The sequence below is a fragment of the Ambystoma mexicanum genome, chromosome 7q (assembly GCF_040938575.1).
Source record: "Ambystoma mexicanum isolate Mex_15411 chromosome 7q, UKY_AmexF1_1, whole genome shotgun sequence".
NCBI lineage: Eukaryota > Metazoa > Chordata > Amphibia > Caudata > Ambystomatidae > Ambystoma > Ambystoma mexicanum.
This window is the reverse complement of record NC_090941.1, coordinates 299,556,458-299,582,743: the sequence shown is the minus strand read 5'-3', so window position 1 is coordinate 299,582,743 and position 26,286 is coordinate 299,556,458. Positions and strand designations below refer to the sequence as shown.

The 26,286-nt window shown below is 43.5% G+C and overlaps 1 protein-coding gene across 29 annotated transcripts in view; it reads left to right on the top strand.

Annotated features, from left to right (window-relative positions):
- Positions 1–26,286, top strand: part of SCEL (sciellin) — a 500,729-nt gene that overhangs the window by 214,584 nt on the left and 259,859 nt on the right. For all 29 annotated transcript variants that reach the window (XM_069640234.1, XM_069640237.1, XM_069640230.1 and 26 more), the window contains 2 exons: positions 8,795–8,854; positions 15,849–15,905. In XM_069640234.1, the coding sequence (XP_069496335.1) occupies positions 8,795–8,854; positions 15,849–15,905 (117 nt within the window). The remainder of the gene's footprint in view (positions 1–8,794; positions 8,855–15,848; positions 15,906–26,286) is intronic.

Here is a 26,286-nt window from a genome sequence, read left to right as displayed (position 1 = left end):
AGGAACCCTTTGTGGTTATCTTTGACGGAGTCCGCTGTCCTCCATCTTTTTGTGGCATCTGTATTTTACTATTGCAACACAAAACACCATCTGTGCAGTGTTGCTGGAAGTTCCTTGAGCTTCCCTCTTTGGTTGTCTTGTATTTTCCTGTGATAACATACTGTTACCTGGATAGGAAGATATTTGTTATCCTACCTGACTTTTATTTTGTGGGATCAGCCACCCCACCATATGTGGAGTGGTGATGGAACATGTTCTAGTTACACTGATAAGTTTAACTGAGCGGGTGGTGGCAGTGGATCATCTGCTACCGATTTTGTGAAATATACATCGCAGGCTGTATTCACAGCTGCAGTAAGGCACACATGGGTCACTATTGACGTAAAATGGTGTCTGTCTTCTTTTTTCTCCAACTCATGATGCCTTGTCCTTTCTTGAGCCTTCTTCTGCTGACCTGGGTGGTGGAAGTCCTGCTCATTCTTTTGTCTTCCACTTGTTCCCACTGGGAAGCCGTCTAAAGGCGCAAGTGTGTCTAGGAGGACCGGAAGCTACGAGGTCACCGAAACTCCTCCATCAGGTCTTTGTATTCCAGTGTGTCTGCTTGGATCCAGTTACGACTGGGTGCCTGGCTGTACCCTTTGGACAGCCACCACCTGAAGTTTGAATGTAGCATGCGTGCTGATTGGCTGGGTTTCTGTATATAAGGCAAGGGTCTTGATGCAGAAGCCAGAGTTGTCCACTGAAAGATCCATTCTAAATAAGAAGACGGACACCTGCAGCCACCTCCAGAGACCGCCAGAGCTGACTGAATGGTTTAGGGGTGTTTGATCGTATGAGAATTGTGCGCGGCAAACTGTTTGAAAAAATACAACCTGCTTGCTCGCCACCTGGTCCACTTCAACCCTGTGGCGTCAGATCCGTCATTCTAATGCGGGTCGGATCTGATGCTGCAGGGTCTCTTTTTCTCTGTTTCCCCCCCGGTTCCTAGCCTCCAATATAGAGGAAGTGGGGGACACCCCCACAACCCCCCAAGGCTAATAAATACCAATCATGGGGAGCAGGGTAAACCCCTGCAACCCCTGATCCACGTGTTCAGTATGTATTAGCCAATTTGTTAGAATATATTTGGTCGAATCGTACAGGCCAAATTTGGTCAAATGTACGGTTCGGCCAAATATATTCAAACAAATATACTAATACCGACTGAATGACCGCTTCAGCTCCAGCCTTCTCTTCTATGCAACTGGAAGATCCAGACCGGATGATTTCTTCCCTTGGACTGGTGAGCCTAAACAGTCTCGAGACCAGTTACAGTTTGAGCCACCCCATGAGGAGCTGCAACCTTCATGGCCTGCAATTTCCAAATACTCTGGCACCTCTGTCATTGCTGCAGTGCCTAATCTCATCAAGCGCGGTTCTGGCTGCAAATTTGTGGGCATCTGTCTGGGCCTTCAGAGACTCCATCCTGATTTTAGAAGTCCCCTCAGATGAGTCGTAGACTGGGAGAGGGAAGAAAGTCTGCCGGGTAACAAACATCACGGCTACAAAGCCTATGTCAAGATGCCAAAACCTGGTGCCATGAAGATCGTCTGCTGGGCATCCCTGTGACTGAGTCTGACCATCTATTCCTGCCAACAGTTCCTCCTTCAGCAACCCAGGCCAGAGAACCACACCAGAGCTGCTGTCATCTTACCTTGAGGACCCGCCAGTGACATGATTGTTACTCATCATGGAATGTATTGTCTCACTCCTAGGTACTTATCGGGGCAGTAGTTGTGTTGCTGTTTCCTCCTCTTTAGCTTTTTGAGTCACATTAGGGTGGATAACCCAACCGTGTTCTCCCGTGCCTAAGGACGTGCGTCATAGAGGCTGAAATCCTTGAGGTGGCCCACCTATCCCCGGAACCCTTTGAATCCAATTCTATTACTGGCTTGTTATGAAAAAACTTATTCTGATATTTAACAACTTTAACAGTGTCAGCCTTCATTTATTCTGCTGTCCAAGGGACACTGGTCCCCCAGTGCTCCCATCTGACCTTTTGAGACAATCCTTCCCCAGATAGGGTTGCACTCCTAAAGAAAAGGCTTTCCTAAAGTTGCTTACCTACCAGTACTTCGGTCCAAATAAATGTTAGTTGATTAATGATTTGCTAACTTGAGGCTACTCTATACTTACCTGTTTGTCATCTAAAGGTCTACTATTGAACTGAGTATAGCAATTGAAAATATATACTGTATATATCTGTGTGAACTATTTCTACTTAGCTGAATTGTAATGATTTTAACATTGTCATAATAAATATAATAAATAACCATATTTTTATATAACCACAATGTGTGTTTCCTTGACTATAAGTGTGCTCAAGGGTCTTTGTACTCGACTACAGCCCTACTCTCTCCTAGATTAAGCCTGGCTGTTCGACCATAGCTGCCAAACCTTTTGGGTAGTGTAGGCCAAACCTAAGAGTTGGAGCCCTGTACATCTAAGAGTGAGTCACCTACAGTGCTACAACAGGTGGACGTTAGTAAAACTCCTTAACAAAAAAATCTCAAAGCACATTTGTTTTCTTTTTAATGGTTAATATCGAAAGGGGTTTCACAAATTAAATATTGACTTTACTTTTCTGGTATATAGAGTATGTGTAAGGGCCTTTTGGTCTGCCACAGTGAGCATGTAGCACTCTGTAGAGTGATTATGTAGCCACCGGTCTGCAGCTTTTGGCTACATATGCTTAGTAATCTACCTCAGGGTCCTTAAATGTAGACATTGTGCATCCATGGCAGCCAACAATTCGCATATATGTGTAAAATACTCAATTTACATTATGGAGGTGGGAAAGATACAAAGGCTTTTCACTAGATCACTATTGGGTGCCTCTCTGTGTGCCAGATGAGTTCCTAGTGCATAGCAATATAGCTGCTCTGCACATTATCAATTGTTATAGGCATGATGAGTGCCTTAAAGGCATGATGAGTGCCTTAATTGTCGTAGCATTTTCTCTCAGGAATAAACAAGAAAGTTTTCGGTGCAAACACATTTGGGTTATTTTTCCAGAACCATATTTTTGATTTTCACAGTCTTCTTGGAGCCATTTCTAAACCCTCCCTGCCTACAAGTGTAGGGAAATACTACATAAAAGGAACTCTGACACAGCTCTTTTTCAGAGCATTTGATTACATGAAAATGTGTGTTTTCTTTAGTAGAAGAAAGGGGACTTTTAATTTGACTCCCCTTAGTTCCAGCTTTTTCAGAAATAGAGGTAATGCAGATTAAAGGCTGGCATCAGTGCCAGATTAAACCCTGTGGAGGCCCCTATCCATTTGAAATTTTGCCCCCCCCTGCCAAAATATCTCTTAATCTTTTTTATTTTCTGCACCGCTTTGGTACCTCTTCTTTTCGGGCGCTGGCATTATGGGTCTACAAAAGAGCGATGACAAACAATATTTACACTTTGTTCAAGAAAATGAAAGAATTCTTAAGTCTCAGTCAAAAATGAGTAAAAGAGCCTGAACAAGGTAGATGTGTTCTGTTATGGTAGAAATAAGATGGTGAAGTTAATCAAACTTCATTATAACTCAGAAAAGCTAATTTAGTAATGCTGACGTCAGGTACCGTATATATACTTGTCAGTGTTCTCGAAGCTTCTACTCGCAAATATTCTACTAGGGTCTGGAATCGGCAGGAACTCACGACACACTACCTCACAGAAAGTTTAGTTTCTGGAGGATTCTAGTGCGCGCCTGCGCTATGTGTGCTCTAGTGGGATAATATTGAACTAAGTAGTGTGCATGTCAGCCTCTAGATGGAGATGACATGTCTACTGTACTTTACACGTAAGTAGTTTGCACTGGATTTTTTTACTAACTGACAGCTGCCAGAAAATGAGCTTTTAAGAGACAACCTGTTATGTGCATATGGTGTCTCTGGTTTTGGTACTTTAAGTTGTTAATGTGTACATTACAAAAATATAGTATTTTCTCTATAATCTATAGAATCTTTAATGTTAAGTTTTCATTTGTTTCTTTGAGTTGATTCATTTTTGTTATCTTCTGGAAACAATTTAAGAAAGCTTGATTGTAAATTTCTTTCAAGATTAAATCAATATTATTTTGATCCATTGTTGCGGGGCCCCTCAAATGAGTGGGACCATAGGTCTGTACCTACTTTGCCTATTTGGTAATCCGGCACTGACAAGAATACCTCCATATCCCATTTGGTATTGTTAAAATGTTATGAGTAACAGCATGTTAATCATCTAAAAAGTGATAAAAGATCTGAACTTTAAAGAATATTAATTCGAAGGTGTTCTCACCGATAAACTCTACAGCCGGTCCTAAGGTTATTAATAGTTATAAATTGATCCAGGAAGCTTAACTACCAAATGTGGTCACTGCTCGCTTACATTTGCCTGAGAATCTCAAAAACGTTGTTCATTGATCTTTTATGCTGATTATATATTTGGATATTTGCTTGCAAAATATCTTTTGAAAATATTTCGAACGCACTAGCAACACTAACTTTCAAATGATTTTCGAAATAAGCTATGTATTTCCTGTTCTTACTTTCAAAAAGGAATAGCACTCCTTGGAGTTTTCGACTGTGGAAATTATCTTTGAAAAATGCATGAGTTTTATATTCATTTGCACTAGAAGAACAACAAATACTGTGTTTGGTGAAAATGCAGGAACTTCCCCTTAGGGTTTTTATTTGTACAAGTGTGAATTAACTTGAAATCAGGTGAGGGATATCTAAATGTCCCCAATTACAAGCAAGAGGAACTAGGCCGAGGAAATGTCCCGCACTCAAAAATGGAAGAGTGCAGCAATATTGAAAGTCTTCGAAAACAGGGTTCAAGTTATGGACAACAAGCAACTCTCCAATACTTTCTCGTCATTCTGAGGCTTGACAGATCTTTTAAGGCATCATGACATCACAAAATTATACATTTGCAAAACCCTAAGAGAACATGGGATTGATTAGTGATGTAGACTACTTATGGGATGTATATGTGATTAGTAACCCTATTGGCTAAACTGTTTCTGGTGGCTTCTCATGTGACCACCTAATAAATGTTGCAACTAGAGGTATGTCAGGTTAGCGTGCTGCCATTGGGCCTTGCAACAAAGTGTGAGTGCAGAAGGTGAATAGGGATTGGCCAGCAAGGGTCTTCTTAGCATTGGCGCCTTGGAAGGTTACCATGAGCAACTATTGATGATGGTGAGAACAGCCACAGAGGTGCTGTTTGTACCTAACAAGTTACCATCTGCGATCCTCTAGGAATTGAGACAGATCATTAGGCTTTCGACCTGGTATTACATTACTTTTGTATCATCCTGCCTTCAGCTGAAAGGGAACGGCAACCTCTGTTTGGCTCAAATGAATAGGCTTTGTCTTCCAGTTTCAGATCACATGTGTAGGGACCACAAACTTAATTTTCCAGCTTGCATTTATGAGCATTGTTGGCTTTTACCCGTGCAGGTGTCCTATCTCTTCTGTGAATGTGAAACCTTCCCTCCCGCAGTGTCCTTGGCAAGGCTCTGCACTAAAGCTGCACTGACAGCCTGGTCTGCATGTCTCAGCGAAGTCAGCATGCCAGGCCTCTCTCTGTATTCTCGATCCCTTTCATTGTTTTCCACTCACTTCATTGGGTCTTTGGATTCCATCTTTATTTACATGGTCGTTCATGTTAGTCACATTTTAACGTGAGCAAGCAGTTCATATGTATTCTTGTGCAACTTGCGGTTACTGCCTAGCAACGGTGTGTCTGTCCTCTGGTTAAGTGGGTTATAATCATGTTCTTCATGTCTAAGAGCAGTGTGGTCTAAGAGTCTGTGTAGCTTCATGCATGGATGCAGATGTGCTTCACGTCTGATGCGTCCATGTCATAGTCTTAGTCATGAACTCATCAGCTTTCTGCATGGTTACAGTCAGTCTACTTGCTCCATCGATTGCAAGTGTATCTCTTTAATGTCATCATCAGGATCAGCTCTAAATGGCTGTGTGCGTGAATACCATTTCTCACATCTTCGGTACAGCGATGATGGGAAGGAGGGGGCCAGGAACAATGTACACCTTTCATTTCTGTGACTTCGAAATGAGGGTGGACCGGTGCAACAAGGGCCACATTTAGGTCTCCCTCTTCAATCCCCCCTCTGGTTGAGCAATCAACCACACATCTTTGGAGGTGTTCCCTCTTTGTGTATTCTTTTGGAATCCATACTTTCGCCTCTCCTCCCAGGTGACCTTCACTTGTTCATCGAAACCCCAGGTCATATAGCAGCAGTCTCCACCGGATTTGCACCATACCCAATGTCCCATGTAGTTGCATGGATCCAGGGAATGTGAGAACCTTGTACCTGGAGGAAAAAGGGAACATTTCTTCTTGTGACACTGTAGTTCTTCGAAAGTCTGCGTCTCTCCATCTGCCTTTGTCTCTACATCCAGTAATATTTTTCATCCCTTTTTGTCTTCTCTGTAAGTTTCTTGCATTGGGTTATGAATACTCTGATGACAAAGAAGGCCAGTAGTACTAGCACTAAGGCAACAACCATTACTTTGAGCCCATTGTCATCCACAACAGTATCCTGGAAAGGATGTATGCCTGCCAATCTTCATCTTCCCCTGCTGGGCTTGTTATGTCTTCCATCTCGGCATGTAGGTCTGATAGTTGCATGATTGCTTCTGTGAGGGGTCAAGTCTCTCCATCATGGGAGGGCATGTATGTGCAGCAATACGGGACAATCTTTGTGCACACGCCCATTTCGAGGGCTGTGAGGAGTTCCAAAACATATCTATTCTGGATGGTCATGAGTCTCACAGCTCTCAATTCTTCTCTGATGTCATTGAACCTCTTAATCATTTAATTTAGAGTCTGCAACAGTTCCCATTGTGTGATCTGGAGCCATTTGCTGTTCGTGTTGGTCTGGATCCCTGTAACAACTGAGGCAAAAAGCATTTCGGTTCTGCTGAACAGCCCGTGCTGAGGTGGTATCGGATTGAGTGCATCTTCCATTTTGGATGAGACAGAGTTTCCTCTCTTCACTCTTGTGAAGCAGCAAATGGTCTTAGAATGGGCATGGAGAGAGAGATGGTTGAGGGGAGAATGAGAGGGAATGTAAAGAGAGCATTACAGGGGAGGGTGGGAGGCACATCGTAGAAAATGTTGGTCAAGGCAGGGAAAGGCAGAGGAAGGAGACTAGAGAAAGGTGGTTGGAGGGTGAAAAAGAGAAGAGGGAAGATAGAACATTATATTGGAGGTCTGGCAGAACATCAAAGAGGAGGTGGGAGTGAGGCAGACAGTAAATGTTGGAGAGAGTACTAAGAAGGGAGGTTTGGAGCAGGTTGGGAGAAAAAGTTAAAGTTGGAGACTGTATTCGGGAGTCACATGGAAAAGAGACTATAAAAGAGGTGGGAGGAGATGATTCCAGACAATTGATCCAGACACAATTTGTGCAGGATCTGGAGGAGATAAACCCAATGCCTGATCAGGGTGGGCCTAGGAGACATGGAGGTGCATGGTACATTTTTTGAGGAGGTGCAGAGACAGGTTGTAGAGTAGAGTACAGGAGTTGCAGGAGAGGACCCATGGGCTTTATATACTTGCAACTCTCTGAAGAGGAAAGTGCAGACAGGGCTTTGGGAATAAAGTTAGGACCCTGCGATAGGAAGGCAGCGAGAATGTGGAATTAAAACCCCTAAATAAACTTATAATGCCAGACTCTGGTGCAGGTTCTGGGGTTTTGCCAACACTAACCTGCCCCAAAGTTTTATGTTTCATTATTACTATCTCTGTTTCTGTCTCTTATTGATGCCACTGCCTATATGTTAGGGCAATCAAGCGCACAGTTAAAAACCTTGACCTGCCTATTGTGTACCATGTGCTCATAATTCTGTGCTTCATATGACGCCACATTTTTCAATACTTTCTTCAGACGTAAACAAGACTCAACTTTATCTCTCCATGCACCTTTAGCCTGTTGTGCGCACTGCATGAATGTATTTTATTTACATTACATCTATATTATATATTAATTAATTATTTCCCAACAGTCAGAAATGTGTACATATGTGTAATTAGATGCAAGTATTAACCTTCCTCCAGCCATGACATGTTTTTCTCATCCAAATGCCTATGACCGATTTACCATCAACTAATGATCACATTAATGTTTCCTGATGGACTGAAATGGAATTCTACCACTTAACGTGTAGGTATATGGAGGATCGACAATACCCACACCTCCACATCACTGAGCTGATGAAAATCACCCCAGATGCCCTTCATCTGGTCCTCACCTGGTTGTATTTTTCCACCATTTGTACCGCCTTCTTTCTAAGAGCTCCCAAGCATTGGATAATTGACCTGCAATGTTTTTCAAAGCCCCGATAAAGAAACAAACAAACAAACAATAAATAAATAAATAAATAAATAAATAAATAAATAAATATGGATACACATATTTGCTTATGTTGATGATAACAGCAGGAGGCTAAGCCTTTGTCCATTATTAATTGGGCAGCCAGATCCCCAATGACCCATCAATACTCTTATTCTGTAGAATGCCCTGGAAACTGAAATACTTAGGCTCCCCCAATGGGAACGGAAGCCATACCAGTGGCATTGGTTCCAGTAGAGTCATCCTGTATTTCTGAAAGGTATCAGAAGTGTGCTGTGTATTTTAGGAAATATCTACTTCCGGTTTGCCTGTACATTATTCTGCAGATTTGTAGTATTGTATATTTTTCTGTGTTGAAGAGTTCATTGTGATGATAGTAATAAAGATTTATTTTTTAGAGACAAAGATCTTGGGAATATGATTGAAATAGGAAGTGGCGCAGCAAGAAGCAATAAGAGGTAATGTTCAACTTGTCGACCAGTCCCTCTTTGCACATGTGCCAGAATTAGCGGAAAATACCCGACTCTTTGTTAGTCTCTGTACACACTACTTGCTTGTCCACTTTACTTTCTGCTTTACCAGGTCATTTGGGGATTTCTGAGTGTTAATGGGGTACCAGAGATATGGACATGTGAATAAAACAGAATTCAATCCACACTTTCCTTCTTTCTCTCTCTCTGCCACCTTAGTATTATGTTTCTGGATTTGCAGAATAGTACGTATACGTGTCACTCCTCTCTTGTTACTTTTATTCTATTGTCTTCTGATTCTCTGCTGTAGTTCAAATAAAAAATCATATTATCAAGGTTTTAACTAGTTTAATTGATAGTAACGAATTAATCAATTATTTATTTACCGATGATACATAGCAAAACATGTTATATAGGCACAAAGCACTTTACTGTCATTTTTTTAACATCAAATCTTGACCCTTTTCTAACCTACTTCTACAACAGACAAATAGGGGCACAGTGTATATTTACTGTGTACCGTTGAGTAGCGATATAATACGCCTATCAGCCATTCACACGTATTCATTGGGGTCCTTCCGCCAGTAAATTCCAAGTCCTCTAGCAGTTGATGTGAGGCTACACAAGTTCTCAGAGGGACACACTCTTTATTTAGTGACAAGCTTGCTTGGTCCTAGTGAAAGGGATCATTAAGACATCCAGCTTGAGGGTGCCAACATGCTGGTTCTGATCACATTCACCAAGGCTAGAACAATGTTTAGGACCTGTCAGACTGAACTAGATTATGACTGTATGGCCAGGAAAGATATATTCCACTCCTTAGTCCCTTGGCCATATTATGGGACTGATCACTTTACCTCTCTGTTCCTCATTGTCCTTATCTGTAAAAACTCTGAGTGCTTAGAAACATCTCCCATTGAATTGAGGGGACTCTGAACAGGAATGCTGGCCTACCAGTGTATTTGGAACATGTCTATCTACTACCCAAAGGCGATTCAGATTTTGAGCTGGAGAGTCACTTTCCAGGTCCATACCCCCATTCACAAAGATCCAGAAGATCCGTACCCCCATCAGAGCACCACCCAACCCCGTGCTAACAAGTACTATAGCTGTATGTTTAAGAATCCCCTGGGAGAAACCCCACATCAGCAACCAGGGAACATTAGACGAGCTGCAGGGGAAACCAACACTAAGGGGCACCCTCCAGGACGATTGCCACTGTTGGCAGCGTATCTCAGGGGCCATATACGACCAAGGACTCTTGCAAATGTTTCACTGCATTCAGTCAGGTCGTTTCTTACTGTCCAGTGAGACCATGGTAAGCTAAGCCCTAACCAATGGCAGAGCTGATAAGCAGCAGGGGGGCAGTAAGCAGATGTTTACTAGCAGAATTGAGTAAGTGGTGCTTCCAGCGACTAAAGCAACAGGCTGGGTCCCAATGTGGGGTCCCATATGCGAGTAGCTAGCATGAAAAAAGTCTGTTAGATTGCCCTTTAGGTGTCACTTAAAATATTACATCTCACATCTCGAGAAGGAAGGAAGGAGAGGACTCCTTCCCTTGAAGGATGATCAGAGGGCAAAAACACCACCGTAGAATCACCACATCATCTTTTGGGGCCTCTAAGACCACACACAAGTGGTATGGACAATATTAGAAAAAATATATATTTTGGAAAGAAATCAAAAAGTAAAATCTGATTGTTTTGCTACACTTGTCGCTGGTCATCGACTGCCTGTCCACACTCCTGGGGGCAAAAGCACTGCAATGAGCAGGCTAACCGACATAGATGAAATGAGTGCAGTATTTTTCACCATTGCCCCAGGCTTTTCGCAGCCCTTCCAAGATGGACGCCACCTGCAGCACACAATAGGAAGACACCTCAGTGGCTTCCAGCTCCCCCTCCTGCACTGCGATTGGGCAGGGCTGCCCTATTTTGGCCTATCAAGGGAACCAGCAGGCTTTAGCCGGCCCCTCACCGAAGACCAACATCTAGGCCCTGTTTGTGTGTGTCTGGGCTGAGGAAGGCTTGGAGGCACCCAGCTCTAGTCCACCTCCTCAAACTATGAAGCAGCCTCCTGATTTACAGCCTGCTACCCCAAGAACATGGGCCCTGCACCTTTACACTCTCTGCAGATGCACCAATGAGTGATGGCTAAACTTTTCCACTGCCTCCTCCACTAACAGTTTCGGAACCAAAACTGTGCCTATCTCACTCTACCTTCCTTGGCTCATCTAATCTACTTCTTCTTTCACTGCATTTTGGGTCCTTTTTTTAACATTTGAATTTAGGTGTGTGTTCGCAACATCCTTGCACCCCTTTTGCATTGCATTTGTGTCCCCTTTTTTGTAATTCGAATTTAGGTGTATGTTTGCAACATCCTTGCACCCTGTTTGTATTGCATTTGTGTCCCTTTGCAACTACTAGGCCACCTGGTGAGATTTTGCTAGTACAGTGCTGTGCAGCCACTCCTGTTTCCTTCAACCATCCACTGCCACCCCTATGGTACTCGCCATATCCCATTTCGTCTCTAACTGCTACACTATCACCTATCCTCCCTCTCACAAAGTATGGAAGAGAAAAGCATACAAAATACATCCTGCCCATGAACCCTGGCCTACCCATCGCAGACACCTATGTCAGTGCAACTTCCAGACAAGTCTTCACTGATTTCCTCTTCTCTATCCCCTCCCCAGATCTATGGATTCCTCATCTCATGCCTAACACATCCTCTCCCATTAATGGTGGTACCAAATAGGAAGTCCTCTTGGCGGGCTTCGCATCATCCACGTGTATAATTAATGTCTACCACACTGGCACTATCTTGGTTCAGTGCCCTCAACCAAACCTCTTTCTCTATCTCTTTGACCGGCACCTCCCATCCCTCATCAACTTCCTCCCACACCTGCTACTCCTTCCTCCACTCTCTCTGTCCCTCCTCCTCTGACTGGTGTACCACACCCCTGTACCCCTCCTCGAAAAACCTTCAAAGCTGAAGACCTCTTGCATCTTGCCACTCTAAATGCTCATTCAGCCATGAAGCACTCTGCCAACATCTGCCTCCTTCTTGAAGACATTGACCTGGATATCCTTGCTCTTACCTACACGTGGTTCAATGCCAGCTCATTCATTGCTTTTGACTCCCTTCTCCCTGATGTCTGTAAAATCATCTCCCAGCCTCGCCCTAACCGTGCTGGTGGTGGAGTTGCTCTGATCTTCCCTGAGTGGGCACCTTCTTCCCTAATACCCACACAGCCCTACTCTTCCTTTGAGAACCTGGTCTGTAAGCTAGTCCTCTCTTCTTCCTCCTCACTGACCATTCCCACTATCTAGAGGCCTCCTGGCTCTACAACACTGGGCCTTACAAGTGTGGAGGTAAGGGTTTAACTGCGCCGGTAAAAGTGCCGGCGCCATTAACCCCGTACCGCCTCATTACGAGGTTCCCTCGCGGGACCCGCTCTGGACGTCTGATCAGACCAGACGTTCTTTGCGGGTACCGCGAGGGGACCAGCATGCTAACAGCCTGTCTTTAACGGGCCCGTTGTTAGCATGCTCCCCATTCCCCTTGAGCCCTATGGGGGCTCAAATGGGAATGAGGATGGTCTGGGTTCCCTGAATGCGGAAATACTGGGCCCTCCAAAGTCGGAAATTTCCACATTCAGGGACCACGGACCCAGACCTGAGTTTGGAGGCAGCCATGCCCATATCAAGGGCATGGCTGCCTCCAAACTCATAATGAGGCCCACTGTTCCTCTATGAATGGGCTGATTTAGCCTCTTCTCTCCTCGCAACCACTTGTAAACTCCTTGTAGGGGATTTCAACATCCACCACTCTCTTCCGTGACCCTTGCACCTTGCTCTCCCTCTCCATACTCCCTTCTGGTCCTACTCACTTGACTGGATACACTCTTGATTCCCTCATCCACACTGATCGTTCACTCTCCTCTCCACTGACCACCCCACTCTCCTGGTCAGACCACTCTCTCCTCTCCCCTCAGCTGGGTCCTCTCGACCCTCTGACTGCTCCTCCACCAGCCCTGACAATCTGTCCAACGAAATGAGTGTCAGATGCTGCCTTCGCATCTACCTTCACCTCCCTCCCCCTTACTATTAACTCAACCTCTGACTCTGCTCTCAGCAACATCCATCTAGCCATTACCAATACCCTCAACACTCTTGCTCCAGTCATGAGGATCCTCCAAAACATTCCTCCAAGCGCAACACCTGCTACGACTCTGAACTTGCAGCCTTGAACAGCAGCAGAACTCAGGCTCACCCTCTGACAAACTGGCCTGCCGCCTGCTCCAAAGGCAATACAGATTCTCCATCAGCACCAAGAAAAGAGCCCACATCCAGACTTGTGTCTCCGGTGAATCCAACAACACGGCTGAACTCTTTAAAATCGGCAGGGAACTAGCCAACCCTTCTGCAGTATCCTCCTCACCGCTGCCCACACAGACCCTCTGCAACACACTGGCCACTCAATTTACTGCAAAAAATAAGGACATCCTGAATACTCTTGCTTCCCCCCTTCACCCACCCCCCTGCCTCCTACGGCCCACTTCTATACTTGGGCTTTCTCTCTTCCTTCACTACTATTACACTGGAAGAGATCACTAGAGTTGTCCCCTCCATGAGGGTCTCCTCCAATCACATTTCCCCCTGCTCCTCCAGAACCATTAAGGACAATATTGGCACTCTTGCACCTTCACTTGCTGATCTTTGCAACCACTCTTTTGCTACTGGATCTTTCCCCTCTTCCCTCAAGCACTCCCTTGTGTGCGCCCCTCCTGAAAAAACCTTCTGCAGACCCATCTTGTCCAGCCAAATACGGCCCCATATCTATCACCCCCTTCCTTGGGGAAACTCTTGGAGAAGCTGGTCTTTCCCCAAATGACCCGGCACACTGAACTTGTTGGTTGCCTATATGACCATCAATCTGGATTTGGGGAATCAGAGGCATGGAAATTGCTCTACTGAACACCCGTGAGGAACTGCTTGCATCTCTTGATTCCAACTCTCCAGCTGTTCTCATTCTACTCGATCGCTCCTCTGCATTTGTCATGGTCAACCACTCCATCCTTAGATAATGGCTCAACGATACTATAGGTATCTCGGAGCCGGCACTGGACTGGTTGACCTCCTTTCCCAGTGGCCGTCCGTCCCTGGTCATTCTGGGCTCTTTCTCCTCCCCCATCTCTATCTCCACCTGCGGCATCCACCAGTGCTCCAACCTTTCTCCTTGGCTCTTTGACAGCTATCTTGCCTCTCTTGCACACCTAATTTCCACTTTCTCCACAAACCTCAGGTGTTATGCAGATGACACACAACTCTTTTTCAAACTTCCCTCTGATCCTCTTCTCACTTCATCTATCATTCCTGACTGTCTATCTGCCAACCAGTCCTGGTGTACTTCCAGTGACCTCTGCCACAACGCCAGAAAGACTGAGATCCTTCCAATAGGGACTCCTGCTCCCTCTTTATCTCCATCACTCTGGCCATCTTGTATGGGCTCCCCTTCATCTGAAGCCATAAACCTTGGAGTCATCTTTGACTCCTCTCTCTCCTTCATCCCTCACATTCAGGACCTTGCCAAGAAGTCCCACTTTCAACTCCACCTCCTCAAAGGAATTCTTCCTTTTCTCACTTTCCCCCAGAAGCTCAATGTCTCTAGAGCACAGGTTCTCTCTAGGCTAGACTACTGCAATAGCCTTTTCCGTAATCTCCCCTTGTGCTCCTTACGACCTCTCCAGCTAATCCAGAATAGGGCTGCAAGACTTATCCTTGGCCTCGAACCCAGGGACCGCATCTCCCCATTGTTAAAAACTCTCCACTGGCTCCCAGTTACTGCAAGGATCACATTAAAATCCCTCTGCATCATCCAGAAGGCTGTCTTGAGCCTGGACCATGCTATCTGCAACATTCTCTCACTAAATACTCTCCCTCCAGATCTTTACATTCCTCTGGCACCAAATCTATGTGTTAAACGCTTTGCTAAACAGTGAGCTGGTGGCTGATCACTTTCCTCAGCAGGCTCACTCATATGGAACAGCCTCCCCTTTCCTCTTCGTCTTGATCCGGATCTCCTCAAATTCCGGAAGCTCCTCAAGACTTTCCTTTTCACCTCTGCATTCCCTTCCTCCCTCCTCTGCTAATCTCCACAGCGGCTGAGATTGGTGACCAGGTCCCTTATGGGTCCTTCTGGCCTCCCGCACCCAATCACCTACAGCCTCTGCCCTTCCCAGCACTTTGCCTTGGCATCCACTGGTCTGTGCCACCACAGGCTTGCACTTAACTATTTTTTGGTGGTTGACCACTCCACCTAGGCACTTACAGCTGCTCACCCCCTGGCACTTCCCACTTGATACACCTAGCACTTACCCCTCTACTCTCCCGCCCCTTCGCTCTCTCTGCACTTGCACGATCTGAATGCTCACAATGCCGAGTAGGTATGCTTCTTTCTCACAGTGTTATATCTAATCTTTAATCCCATGTTCCCTCCCTGTTGCCCTGTGGGCGCTTTGAAACACAATCTTACTTGTTGTATAAGCCTCTTACAAATGCACAATACATAAATAAAATAAATGCAACCCCATATTAAAAGTGCTCTGGCTGCCGTGCTGCTATCACTTGCTCTGTGGCCTGGAGACGGGCGGTGTCCCAGATTTGCTAGATACAAATATGATACTTTTAAGAAAGAGCCATTGTAAATCACCTGACTTATGATTTAGTCAGAGGTTGAAGCAACCTAAGGGAGTGCTTTGCAGTGATTACCCAGTCACTATGTTGACTAGGTGAGTGTGTGCCTCAACCAATCAATTTCAAACACATCCGGTTCTATACAGAAATGAATGAAAACACGGGGCTCTGTTGGTTGATCAGTGCAACTGATGGAGGATTCATTTAATGCACCATTGACTTGTACTTCTGTAACAACTGTTCTAAATGTGAGTAACATATTTTTTCATATATTTATTTTAAAGCCCAAAACCTGACACCGTTACCGAATCAACGAACTTTGCATCAGTCAATCGGAAGGGGTACGTTTGCAAATGCCTTATTTTTTTCTTTTGGGATCCAGTGAAGGGAACTGCTGACAAAGTATACTTGTAAAGGGCTATTTGTTCAGCTATGTATGATTATTTAGTAGGTATACAATACTAAGCATGTACAAAGCCTCTAGGTATGGCCTAATTACATGCGCACATGCAGCCATTTTCACACACATGCGCACACACACACACACACGCGCGAATACACACACACACTCACATACAAAAGCATGCTCACTTATTTGCACAAGCACACGTGTGCAGACAGGCTTACACACAGACACAGGGGGGTATTTTCACGCATGCAAGAACATATTCAATCAAATGTTTATGCATGCACATGCAGACACATACACACACATGTGTACATGCACAGAAGCTAAAGTGCCTAGTCACCCAGATAAATTAAAACTGCACAAGCCTCTCAAATGTCCCACCTCCTCCACGGCCTCCTGCACTTGACAATTATTTTTCTTGCATATTGCAGTGTGCCACACTCTACAACGTGTGCATGCTACATTTTGCAGCCTGGTGTATCCCTCAAAAATAGATGAAAGCAAAGTAGGCCATTCCACATCTTTGAACTGTCTTTGCTTTCCTCCAGCCTTTAAACACTGCTGACTTGGCATATGGCATTCTTAGCCTGAAAACATTCTGTACTCATTTCAGTTTTACAGACATACCCATAAACAAGTGATCCCATATACTAGTGTTTATGTTAGTTTGACTTTATGTTTGTTGTTTAACAGTACATTAACATTGGCATTCCCAGTGTTATTAGATTTGAAATGTGTAGAGATCGTAAAGCTAACATTAAAACAAATCCCACAAATATCTATGTTTTTTCTTTGTATTTTAAGGGACCATTTTATGATTGGCATTTTGTGCATGTCACAGAATAGTTCATATTGTTTTGTTTTGTTCCCCTGACCATAATGTGCTGACTAAATTGGCATGTGTGTGTATTGGGAGCTGCACATGTTTTTGTGCAATTTGCAAACTTTTTCATTTTGAAGTATAATTTTATTTTGCCCTCTCTGACCCTGCTCTGCATGTTTGGTGGACCTACTGCATGTTTGACGTGGCAGAGTATCTTGTTTCGCAGAATATTTTTCGTTTTTCAGTTTGTTTTTACTTTTGATTTGTCGTCTGACCCTATGACTGAATAACGGTGCATGCACATTGGGGGCTTTGGGTATGCTAGTGCATTTCTCAGTACAGTTTGCAATCCATTTGCTCATTCGTGTCTCCAGGACATGTAAGGAAATATCAACACTTTTTTGGGGTCATTAAAAAATGGCCGATACGTTTTTTTAAATGTATGCAGCACACACAACATCAGTCTGCGGCCTAGGTGAACATCAAAGTAGTCGGTTTTGAGATGTTATGGGTTAAATAGTGCATTTTACAACCTAAAGGGAAATTGTCTTGCAAAGAAATTGTTTCTTTTCATCATTCAGTTTGGAAACCAAAAGGTTGATGACCCAGGAAACACCTGTGCACCCTGTCTCTGGAACAAGTTACCAATATAGATAAAACCTGTCCCCTCCATCCTACACTTCAGCAAGGACCTGAAGACCCACCTCTAAAATCCCTAAAACTTTCCCTCAACCATATTCTACCCCTCTGGAGTCTCCCTCAACGATACTCCCCCACCCATCCCAGCTCCTCTGCTGCCCCCGCACCCTGCTTGAAACCCCCGGGTACGTCAACTGTGTACAATGCTCTCTTGCTTCCAAGGTGTATAAATCCCATACATACATAGGTATAATCTCCCTCAATAAACCCTGGCTCTGTGTAAACTAACTCTCAGCCTCATCAATATCTGTCAACATGTTTTGTGTGTGTGTCTCTTTCTCTCTCTCTCTCTCTCGCTCACTCTATCTCTCCTGCTACTGTTCGTATATGTGTCCCTAGTAGTTTAAACTAGTCACTATATCTCATACTCCCTCTCGCTTTCTCACCACTCTCTCTCTCTTTCTCTCTCTCTATCTCACTTTGCTGGTACTTGCTCCACATGCCCCAATGCTGCAGCCACAAAGCTGTCAGACAATACTGCATTGATGGTCCCTAATAAGGGTTACATTTGTGAAATAGCACCTTGGACGTATCTCATGTGCAGAATGAAATTACCATAGTAAATTACATTGGACCCAAAGAACCGGACAGACTCAAAGAATATGGCAAAGTACTACTTTATTGTCAGCTCAAATAAAGTAGGGAAATCTGGCAAGCATAACAAATCATAGCTTACTAACTCTCTGTTACCTTTCTCTTGCACATAGAGGAAGGGGAGGAAGGATACCTCAGGGGTAACCCGTTTGTCTAGGAAGCAAGGCAACGCAGCACAACACAAGTTTGAATCCTGATCCAGCGCTTAGAAACCACTCCTGGTATTAAGCGTGTTATAAATGAACAATCATGATTACATATAGTTCGATGTACATCAGCTATGACATCATCCTACATGGCAAATAGTAAAACCTATCGAGGGGAGGAATTGGTTAAGGAATTATACATATCTATAGTTTGTATAAGTGTTAATAACATGAGTGGCTGCCCCTTATCTAGTAGGGATGCCTCAGAATATGTATAATACGGATTATAAAAATAATAACAGCGGATTGGCTTGTGCAACATTGTATAGTATGTTGTTCATAGCTACACATGATTGCTTGGCATACTCTCCCAACCTTGGACATTTGCCTCGTTGGCAGCACGCTAACAGAGCAAAACCTAAGTGAAGAGAACGACGTCAGACCACTGCCCACTTTGGCCAATTAGCCTACCATCCCTCATCAGCTACACCATGAGCCAAGGATTCTCCTTTTCAGTTGGCCTTGCAGGCTGTTTTCTTCTCTGGGATCTTTAAGGGAGTCAGGGTAAACCACTATCTTTGCCTGAGGCTTAATAAATAGAGCCTGTTTTCAAGTCTTATACCATGTGTCAGTAGACCATGAATTTGCCCATTTCAACCTGCTATTTACAGATTTTTCATTTAATTGTGCAGGATGCTATTACTCCTCTTGTCCTCTTGAGACTTGGTTGCTCCGTCTTGTTTGTGCTTTCTGAACTCTTGATTGTCCAATACTTGCCACTTGCAAATGTTTTCACTTCTGCTTAATCTAAGAGAAATGTGCCCTTCATTCATAGCTTATCCTGGTTAAGGATCTCGGGGGATAGCTCAGGGGCAACGTGCTCGCCTTGGACGCAAGACGACAGGGAGCACAACAGGTTCGATCCCCGGGTCCACGCTTAGAAACCTCTGGGTATCAAGCGTGTTATAAATAACCTATCATATCATAACTCCCTTTATACTTTCCAATTATATCTGGCTGTGTCATCCTTAGTCTTAATAAACCAGATATTCTTTGTTCCTCAGAGCACGCTGCAGTGTTTCTGATTTGCAGCCCTGGTTTCTCTCTGAAGCAGTTTTGACACGATCCAACGTCCATCTTTCCATCATGGCCACTTTACTCATGTTATAGTTTCTACTGCAGTAAGCTTCTATGGAACTCATCTACCTTGCGTTTCTGCATTTATACAGTGATCGAAGTGGGAGGGAGTGTTTGGGACTGGTGCTCCTCTACTTTTTTAAATTACGTTTTACTGTTACTATACTTTTATTTTATAAATAAATAATTCTGGAATGGTTTCGTTTTAAAATAAAAGTGTAGGAAGAAGTTGAAAGTTGCACTTTCAGTGCACTGCACTGAACGTTTCCTTAAACAGCAGGCACATGTGTTTGGAGTTTGTATTGTGCGTGTGAGGGGGTGTGGCGTTGGGGTTTGTGGGGAGTAGTGGCAGGCCAGTAAGGAACATAGTTCCACTACTTCTTTTCATATACTTCGACTACTGCATATATACATTAGTTGAGCTTCCTCTGACTCATCTTCTTAGTATGGACGATTTCTTCATCTCTTCATACCTGATTACTTTGTTACTTGGATTACACCTTAATTCTTTAAGTATTCTTATATCATTTCTGTGCGTTATTGTGTCTTCCCTTTATGACGTCACTTTACTCTCATCTGTTCGCACTTACTACTTTTCTATGTCTGATGGTGTATGTCAGCATACTTCCACCACTTCAGTGCGCGGGTACATTTGATACGTTGTCTGAGTGCATAACGTCTCTTATACACTCTGTGTGGTATTCGGATGATGCCTGGTGTCATGCACAGAGTCTTCCTGCTTTGCTTCCAATATGACGAAGGTGAGGGGGCAGGCACTAGAGATGATGTCATCTGCTCCTCTACAAATTGGTATGCAGTTGTTTGAAGCCTTGAACTGCCTGGACCTGATTTACAAAAGCGTTTTGAAAGGGACAACTCCATTGTAAAAGGATTTGTCAATCAGGGCCCCTCTTCTTCGATTGAATAAACTATGTGTACAATAGCACTGCCCTGTAAGAGAAACACGTTTTTCTAGTGCCAAAGGTTTGCATTTGGCCTAATTTGCTTACCCACAATGCTTTGCTCATGTGGCTCTCAACTTGTGGTGAGCTTCCAGTGATGGTTAGTGAGTGGTGCTGTGGCATGTGTGACTTGGCTCAATGGCTTATGCAACTCTATATATCTCTCATTCTATGTAATTCTTTGACATCGCTCTGTGCACAACCTATCATGTGCATCCTTGTTGACTATGCTCATACCTCTCTCTGCCCTCTTTCCCTTTGTGCCCTGTGTTTCCAAAGCCCCTGTACGTGTGCTGCCACCACTTTACACATCCTTCCTTTGCACCCTGTGTTTTGTTCCAACGTTACATTTTCTCTCTCTGTACCCATGTCTCTTTGCACCCCGGATGTCTTTGTGCACCATTTCTCTTTGTGCATCAATTATCCATCACTTGTCACTTTGCTGTGTATCTTTATTCACCTTTCTTCCTATGTCCTGCCTGTATATGATGCAACCTCCCTTTTTGAATGCTCTATCTTGCCGTGCACTCTTTCACAACAACCAAGCCTTTTTGTGCCCACTGTCTCTTTGTGCACTTGGTTGATTTTTTCTCTCTCTGTCTCTGTGTTGCCTGTCTATTTTGTTGTCTCCTGCAATGTTTGTGTCCCTTCTGAGGAAGATGGAGGAGTAGTTCCCTACAGTGATGAAGGTCAACTTCTTTCCCCTGAATGACCTTAGAGTGAGCAGTGGGTAAAACATGTTATTTTTGCTTTTGACCTCTCTGCTGTTCCTAGTTGGCATGGGAAACAGTGAAAATAGATGTAACAGGGAAAGCCTCAAAGGGTGAGCAGTTAGGAAAGGGGGTAGTGGAATAAAAAAAGAGGGACTGAGAAATAGAGAGAGAGAGAGAGAGAGAGAGAGACGATGGTACACATGCACTGTTACCAGGGGACAGGCATGCAAACCCAACTTATTTTTATGCATGCATGTGCACCCCTACAAAAGCCAAGGGGGACATCACATTGGAAGTGAAGGTCTTTTGTACATCCAAGTTAACAGAAGGAGATACAGTCAAAGACCAATAAAAGCATGTTAGGCACTCAACCATAGATGAAACACTGTGCACCGGTCAAACACTCTATGTAACAAGTGCAATGCTCCTATATTTAAAAAAAACAACCTGGGCTGCTAGTGTTGTCAGAATCAACAGGTTACACCAAAGAGGAAGCATATTACCTCTAAGTATTTAATAATCAGTTAATGATACAATGATCACCAATCAGTTTTTGCTGAAAGTATTATAGCACATATTCTATACAAAATTGTATAGATTAGTATACCTATACATTTAAAACAACTTTACGTTACAACCAAACATAAAGTGCAAAGTGCAGAGCAAAGTGTCACTGTGCTAAGTGACGAATGTATGTAAACACCAGCACTAAAAATGTGTAAAAATTGCGACCCACTCGTAACTCTCCTGAAGACCTGCCTTCCCTTTGTTTGCCCAACATGTTTTGTTGCTACAATTCAGAATGTATCTGTGGAACTTCGTCAGGGGCTTATTGTCCTTCCGGAAAACTCTTGTACATAAGTATGTACTTAGGAGCTACATATACTAACTGTCAGCTTGTTTAGGCGGCTGTCTTTGGGTGTGTGCTGTTGTGAGCCTTACAGTCAGATTTTTGTGCATCGAGGTGGAAGAGATGGATCTTCCCAGCACCCTCACACTCTTTAACAGAAGGAGATAAAGTCAAAGGCCAAATTAAGCATGTTACACAATCAACCATAGATGAAACGCTGCTCACCAATGAAAGACCCCAAGGGAATGCTACCACTGCAGTGGACCCTTCTTGTAAACGTCAATCAGAGACACAGATGTGGGCCTTCGCCATGAAACGTGTGCAATGCCATCACTCACTTTCCTGAGTGACACCAGTGACAACATGACCACTGCTCTGCAGGAGTACAGGGATGAGTAGTGGCTACACTGACTACAGTAAATGTATTACCTTTCAATGCATGTTGCTGCTTCCAGATACCGTACATACAAAAACCTCTCAGAACACAATATTGTTTCTTTTTAATGATCAATATCTAAAGGGATTTCATAAATGAAATATTGACTGCACTTTTCTGGTACATAGCCTTTGAGTAAAGACGTTTTGGGCTGCCACAGTGAGCATATAGCCCTCTGCGAGTATGTAGCCACTGGTCTGCATGTTTTGGCTATATATGCATGGAAACCTACCTCTGGGTCCTTAGATGTAGACTTTGTGCTTCAACTGCAAACAGTTCCCATTTGTTTGTGAGATATTCTGTACATGATAGAGTTAAGGAGTATACAAAGGGGTTGCACAGGACCATTACTTGACTCCTGTCTGTAGACAAGACCAGTTTCCACTGCATAGTAATGGAACTGCTCAGAACATTATCAATTACACTAGGTTGTCATCTGGGCCATCTTAAGCACTTTTGGGGCCCTGGGCACAGACAGCTTTGGGGCCCCCCTCCACCAAACCAAAGGAATTAAGGGATCAAGAATACTGGTCGCATCCCCCCCCCACCCATCGCGCTCACATCCTATAGGTTGATATGCTGTTTCGCAGCATAATAAGCACGTTTACTCCTTTTAAGTCCGCTTGCCCTCCTCATTCTTGCTCTAATCAGAATGATAAACAAGTAGCATTTGAAGATCAAGATTAGTAGTCTAAAAAGGGGTTACTGTTCTAGTACATGCAGGATACCTTTTATCAATAACATCCAGGAAGGTAGATGTTGTATTAATGCAGGACCGTATGTAAAAGCTACATGTAACCCATAATAGACAGAGAACTCACATTAGCTGCCTCACAGAATGCAAAAGTGCTCATACATGGATAGAGACCACCAATCGGAAGGAAGGAGAACGCTACACATACCGTAGCATGGATAGTGTAGGCAGATTAGAAGCTACCAGGAAGGTGTCTTTATTCAGACAGACTGAGATAAGAAGTGGGATATGGTTTTCAAATAGTCTTGCCATTAGATATCAAAGGAAGAAATGCCTGTGGTGTGCAATATAAATATGTTTACTATTAACACAGTGAAACCATGAATAAGGCTTTTATGTAGATCATACCATGAGAAGGAAATCACTCGCAAGGGCTGACAGGTTTAGGAACTGGCAATATTGAGAGGTTAGGCAATACAAGATTAAATGAGATGCCCAGGATCACACATTCCTTAAGGGTTGAAAGGGTGTAGCTGGGATTTGTGCCAACTCTGCAATTTCTGCATTTGAACACTTTCTTTTCCAGTTCTTAGCCTGAACTAAAACAATCTCCTTTTATTAAAAAAAAAAAAAAAACAGACTTGGAAAGTACACAAATCACATTACCAAACATGACCATTTTTAAATAAAATATTATAGAAGGAAGTTATGCAAAATGGGAATGATTCTAGCTTCATTCTCTCCATCATCAAGGGAAGCATATAAGAACCAGCAAACCGATCGATGTGATTTAGCACATTTAATCTGGGATTGTCTTTCGTATTTTAAAGCTTTAAATACTTTCAAAACAATGGCTTGTGACATTTCCATTTATACACATGCATAAAAACCTTTGACATTTACCAAAAAGCAAACCGTTTTTTGTGTCACAACCCAGCAGACCTTAAAATATGCTTGCCTGAGGCCTGCAACATATGGTCTGCTCTCTTCTGTCCACCAACCCTTCCACCCAAATGGCCTACATAAGAAGAAAGATCAAGTAATGGGCTAAACGATACCAGCAGCATGCAAGAAGGCAAGCCTCACAAAAGACAGCACAGTAATGTAAAATAGATTAGATGATTTGACCAGGATCACTGTATCGTCGGTTGGCAAATCCAGGATACAAACATGAACGCTGTCGTTCCATAGTCTTGAATTTGGATACCTATTCACCTCTTGGACTAACAGTTTATGCCATTGTTTGAGGCGATTGCCTAGGTTTTACAACACCACATCTGAACAAACCAATTTCTAGACCGTCACCATACGGATGATATGTTAGTTTTTATAGCAACCCCTATCTGGTACAGGTATATTGCTGATAATGTTGTTCTGCAAAACCATGTAGATATGCAGGCAGGTTAATAAACTTCAGACATAGGAAAGGCTCAGCCAGCCTTGCTGGAATGTGATATTGTAATTTTGCATATGAACACATAGCTCTGCAATGGGTGCTTCACACACTGAGCTAACTTTTGAACCATTGTGGCACTCAATTTATCAATATGCATTTCACCATTGCCTATTGCATATAGAGTTGTGCTATAAGGAACACACAAACTATGTATAGCACAGTGAACACAGAAATCAATACATGATGAATTGATCAAGGCAGAATGCACTTGCCAAAACAGAAAGGCAATGGGTTTAGAGCCTCAGCACCATGCCATAAAATATCCTGACGTGTTCTATTTTAAAACTGCTTCTTCAGATCAGCTAGCCTTGTGGGGCCCCCACCGTCAAGTGCCCCTTTTGACCTCCCATCAAAACGTCTCTGGTAGTCATAGTATGTTTCCTCACTACTAAATAAATATTCTTCCCTGAATACTATCGGCATAAACACATTTGAGGTTTTTTTACAGAACCACATACTTGTCTTTTTGGTGCCATTTCGAAACCCGTCCTGCCTAGCAGCGAAGGGAAATACAACATCCGATTTGTTATTATTAAAATGTTATTAGCAACAGGATATTAATCATATAGAAATTGATCAAAAACCTGAACTTTAAAGGATATTAATGTGTAGGCGTTCAGACCGATAAACTCTGTAGCAGATCCTAAGCTTATTAAAACTTATAAAGTGATCCAGGAAGCTTAATTACTAAATGTGGTCACTGAGAGAGCAATGCAGGTTTGATGCTACCATTTGGAAGGTTATGTGTACTGCTCGCTTCCATTTGCATGACCACCTCAAACACCTCCTTCATTGATCTTTCATGCTGATTGGATGGTGCTACTTTCTTGCAAAATAGCTTTAGAAAATATTTTGATCGTACCCTGACTTTCAAGTGAGTTTTGGAATGAGCTATGCATTTTCTAAATCTCTCTATAAAAAAGGACTATCACTCCTTGGAATTTTCGACTGTGGAAATTATCTTTTGAAAAACGCATGTGTTTTCATATTAATTTGAACTAGAAGTAGAACAAATGCTGTATTTGCTTTAAATGTGAGAACTTCCCGTTAGTGCTTTATTTGTACAAGTGTGAATTAATTTTTGTAGTGTTTTACATAAAGTTTTTCCGTCAACACCAACACCATCCTTTCAACTATGAGGAAGTCCTCTGCCTGTGCATGGGGGTAGTGAATGGGGTGGGAATTAGTGCTGGGTGCCGCCACCCGCAGTGTGATGCTGGTCCCTGAGTCGATCATAGGGGATTTCTTTAACCACCCTCTTTGGCCCAAGAATAAGGCAGGTGACTATCATTGCAGTGCACCTTTATTTCCACTTCCCCTTCCAGAGATCCTCATGTGTTTAGAACGAGACAGTACACTATTGCCTCTTTACATTATGATCCCCCTTTGTGGTGGCCTAAATTGAGGAAAACACTTGAAAGTCCTACAAGGCTGATACAGAGAGTGACAGCATATTGACACACCTGATACAGAGCAAGCACAACCTCTGTTCAGGAGGGAGAACATGAGAGAGGTCTGCTTCGCAGCATCTAGTGGACACACATGGAATCCAAGATGGCAGCCAAGGTGGAGCCCTGATTGGCCCATGTTGCTGCACACCACAGAGGCGTCAGTGCAATCAGGTGAATTTGATACAAGAGAACCACTGCTCCAATACCATTACAGCCACACAAGCACATTATCTTTACCTTGAGTAGGGTAGCTCAATGGGAATAGCTAAGCCCTTATAAGAGGAATGGGCAGTTTGATGGGTGGGGGTGTCAGGTGTTAGCCAGCAAGTTATTTAGAAGAGGGTGAGAGATA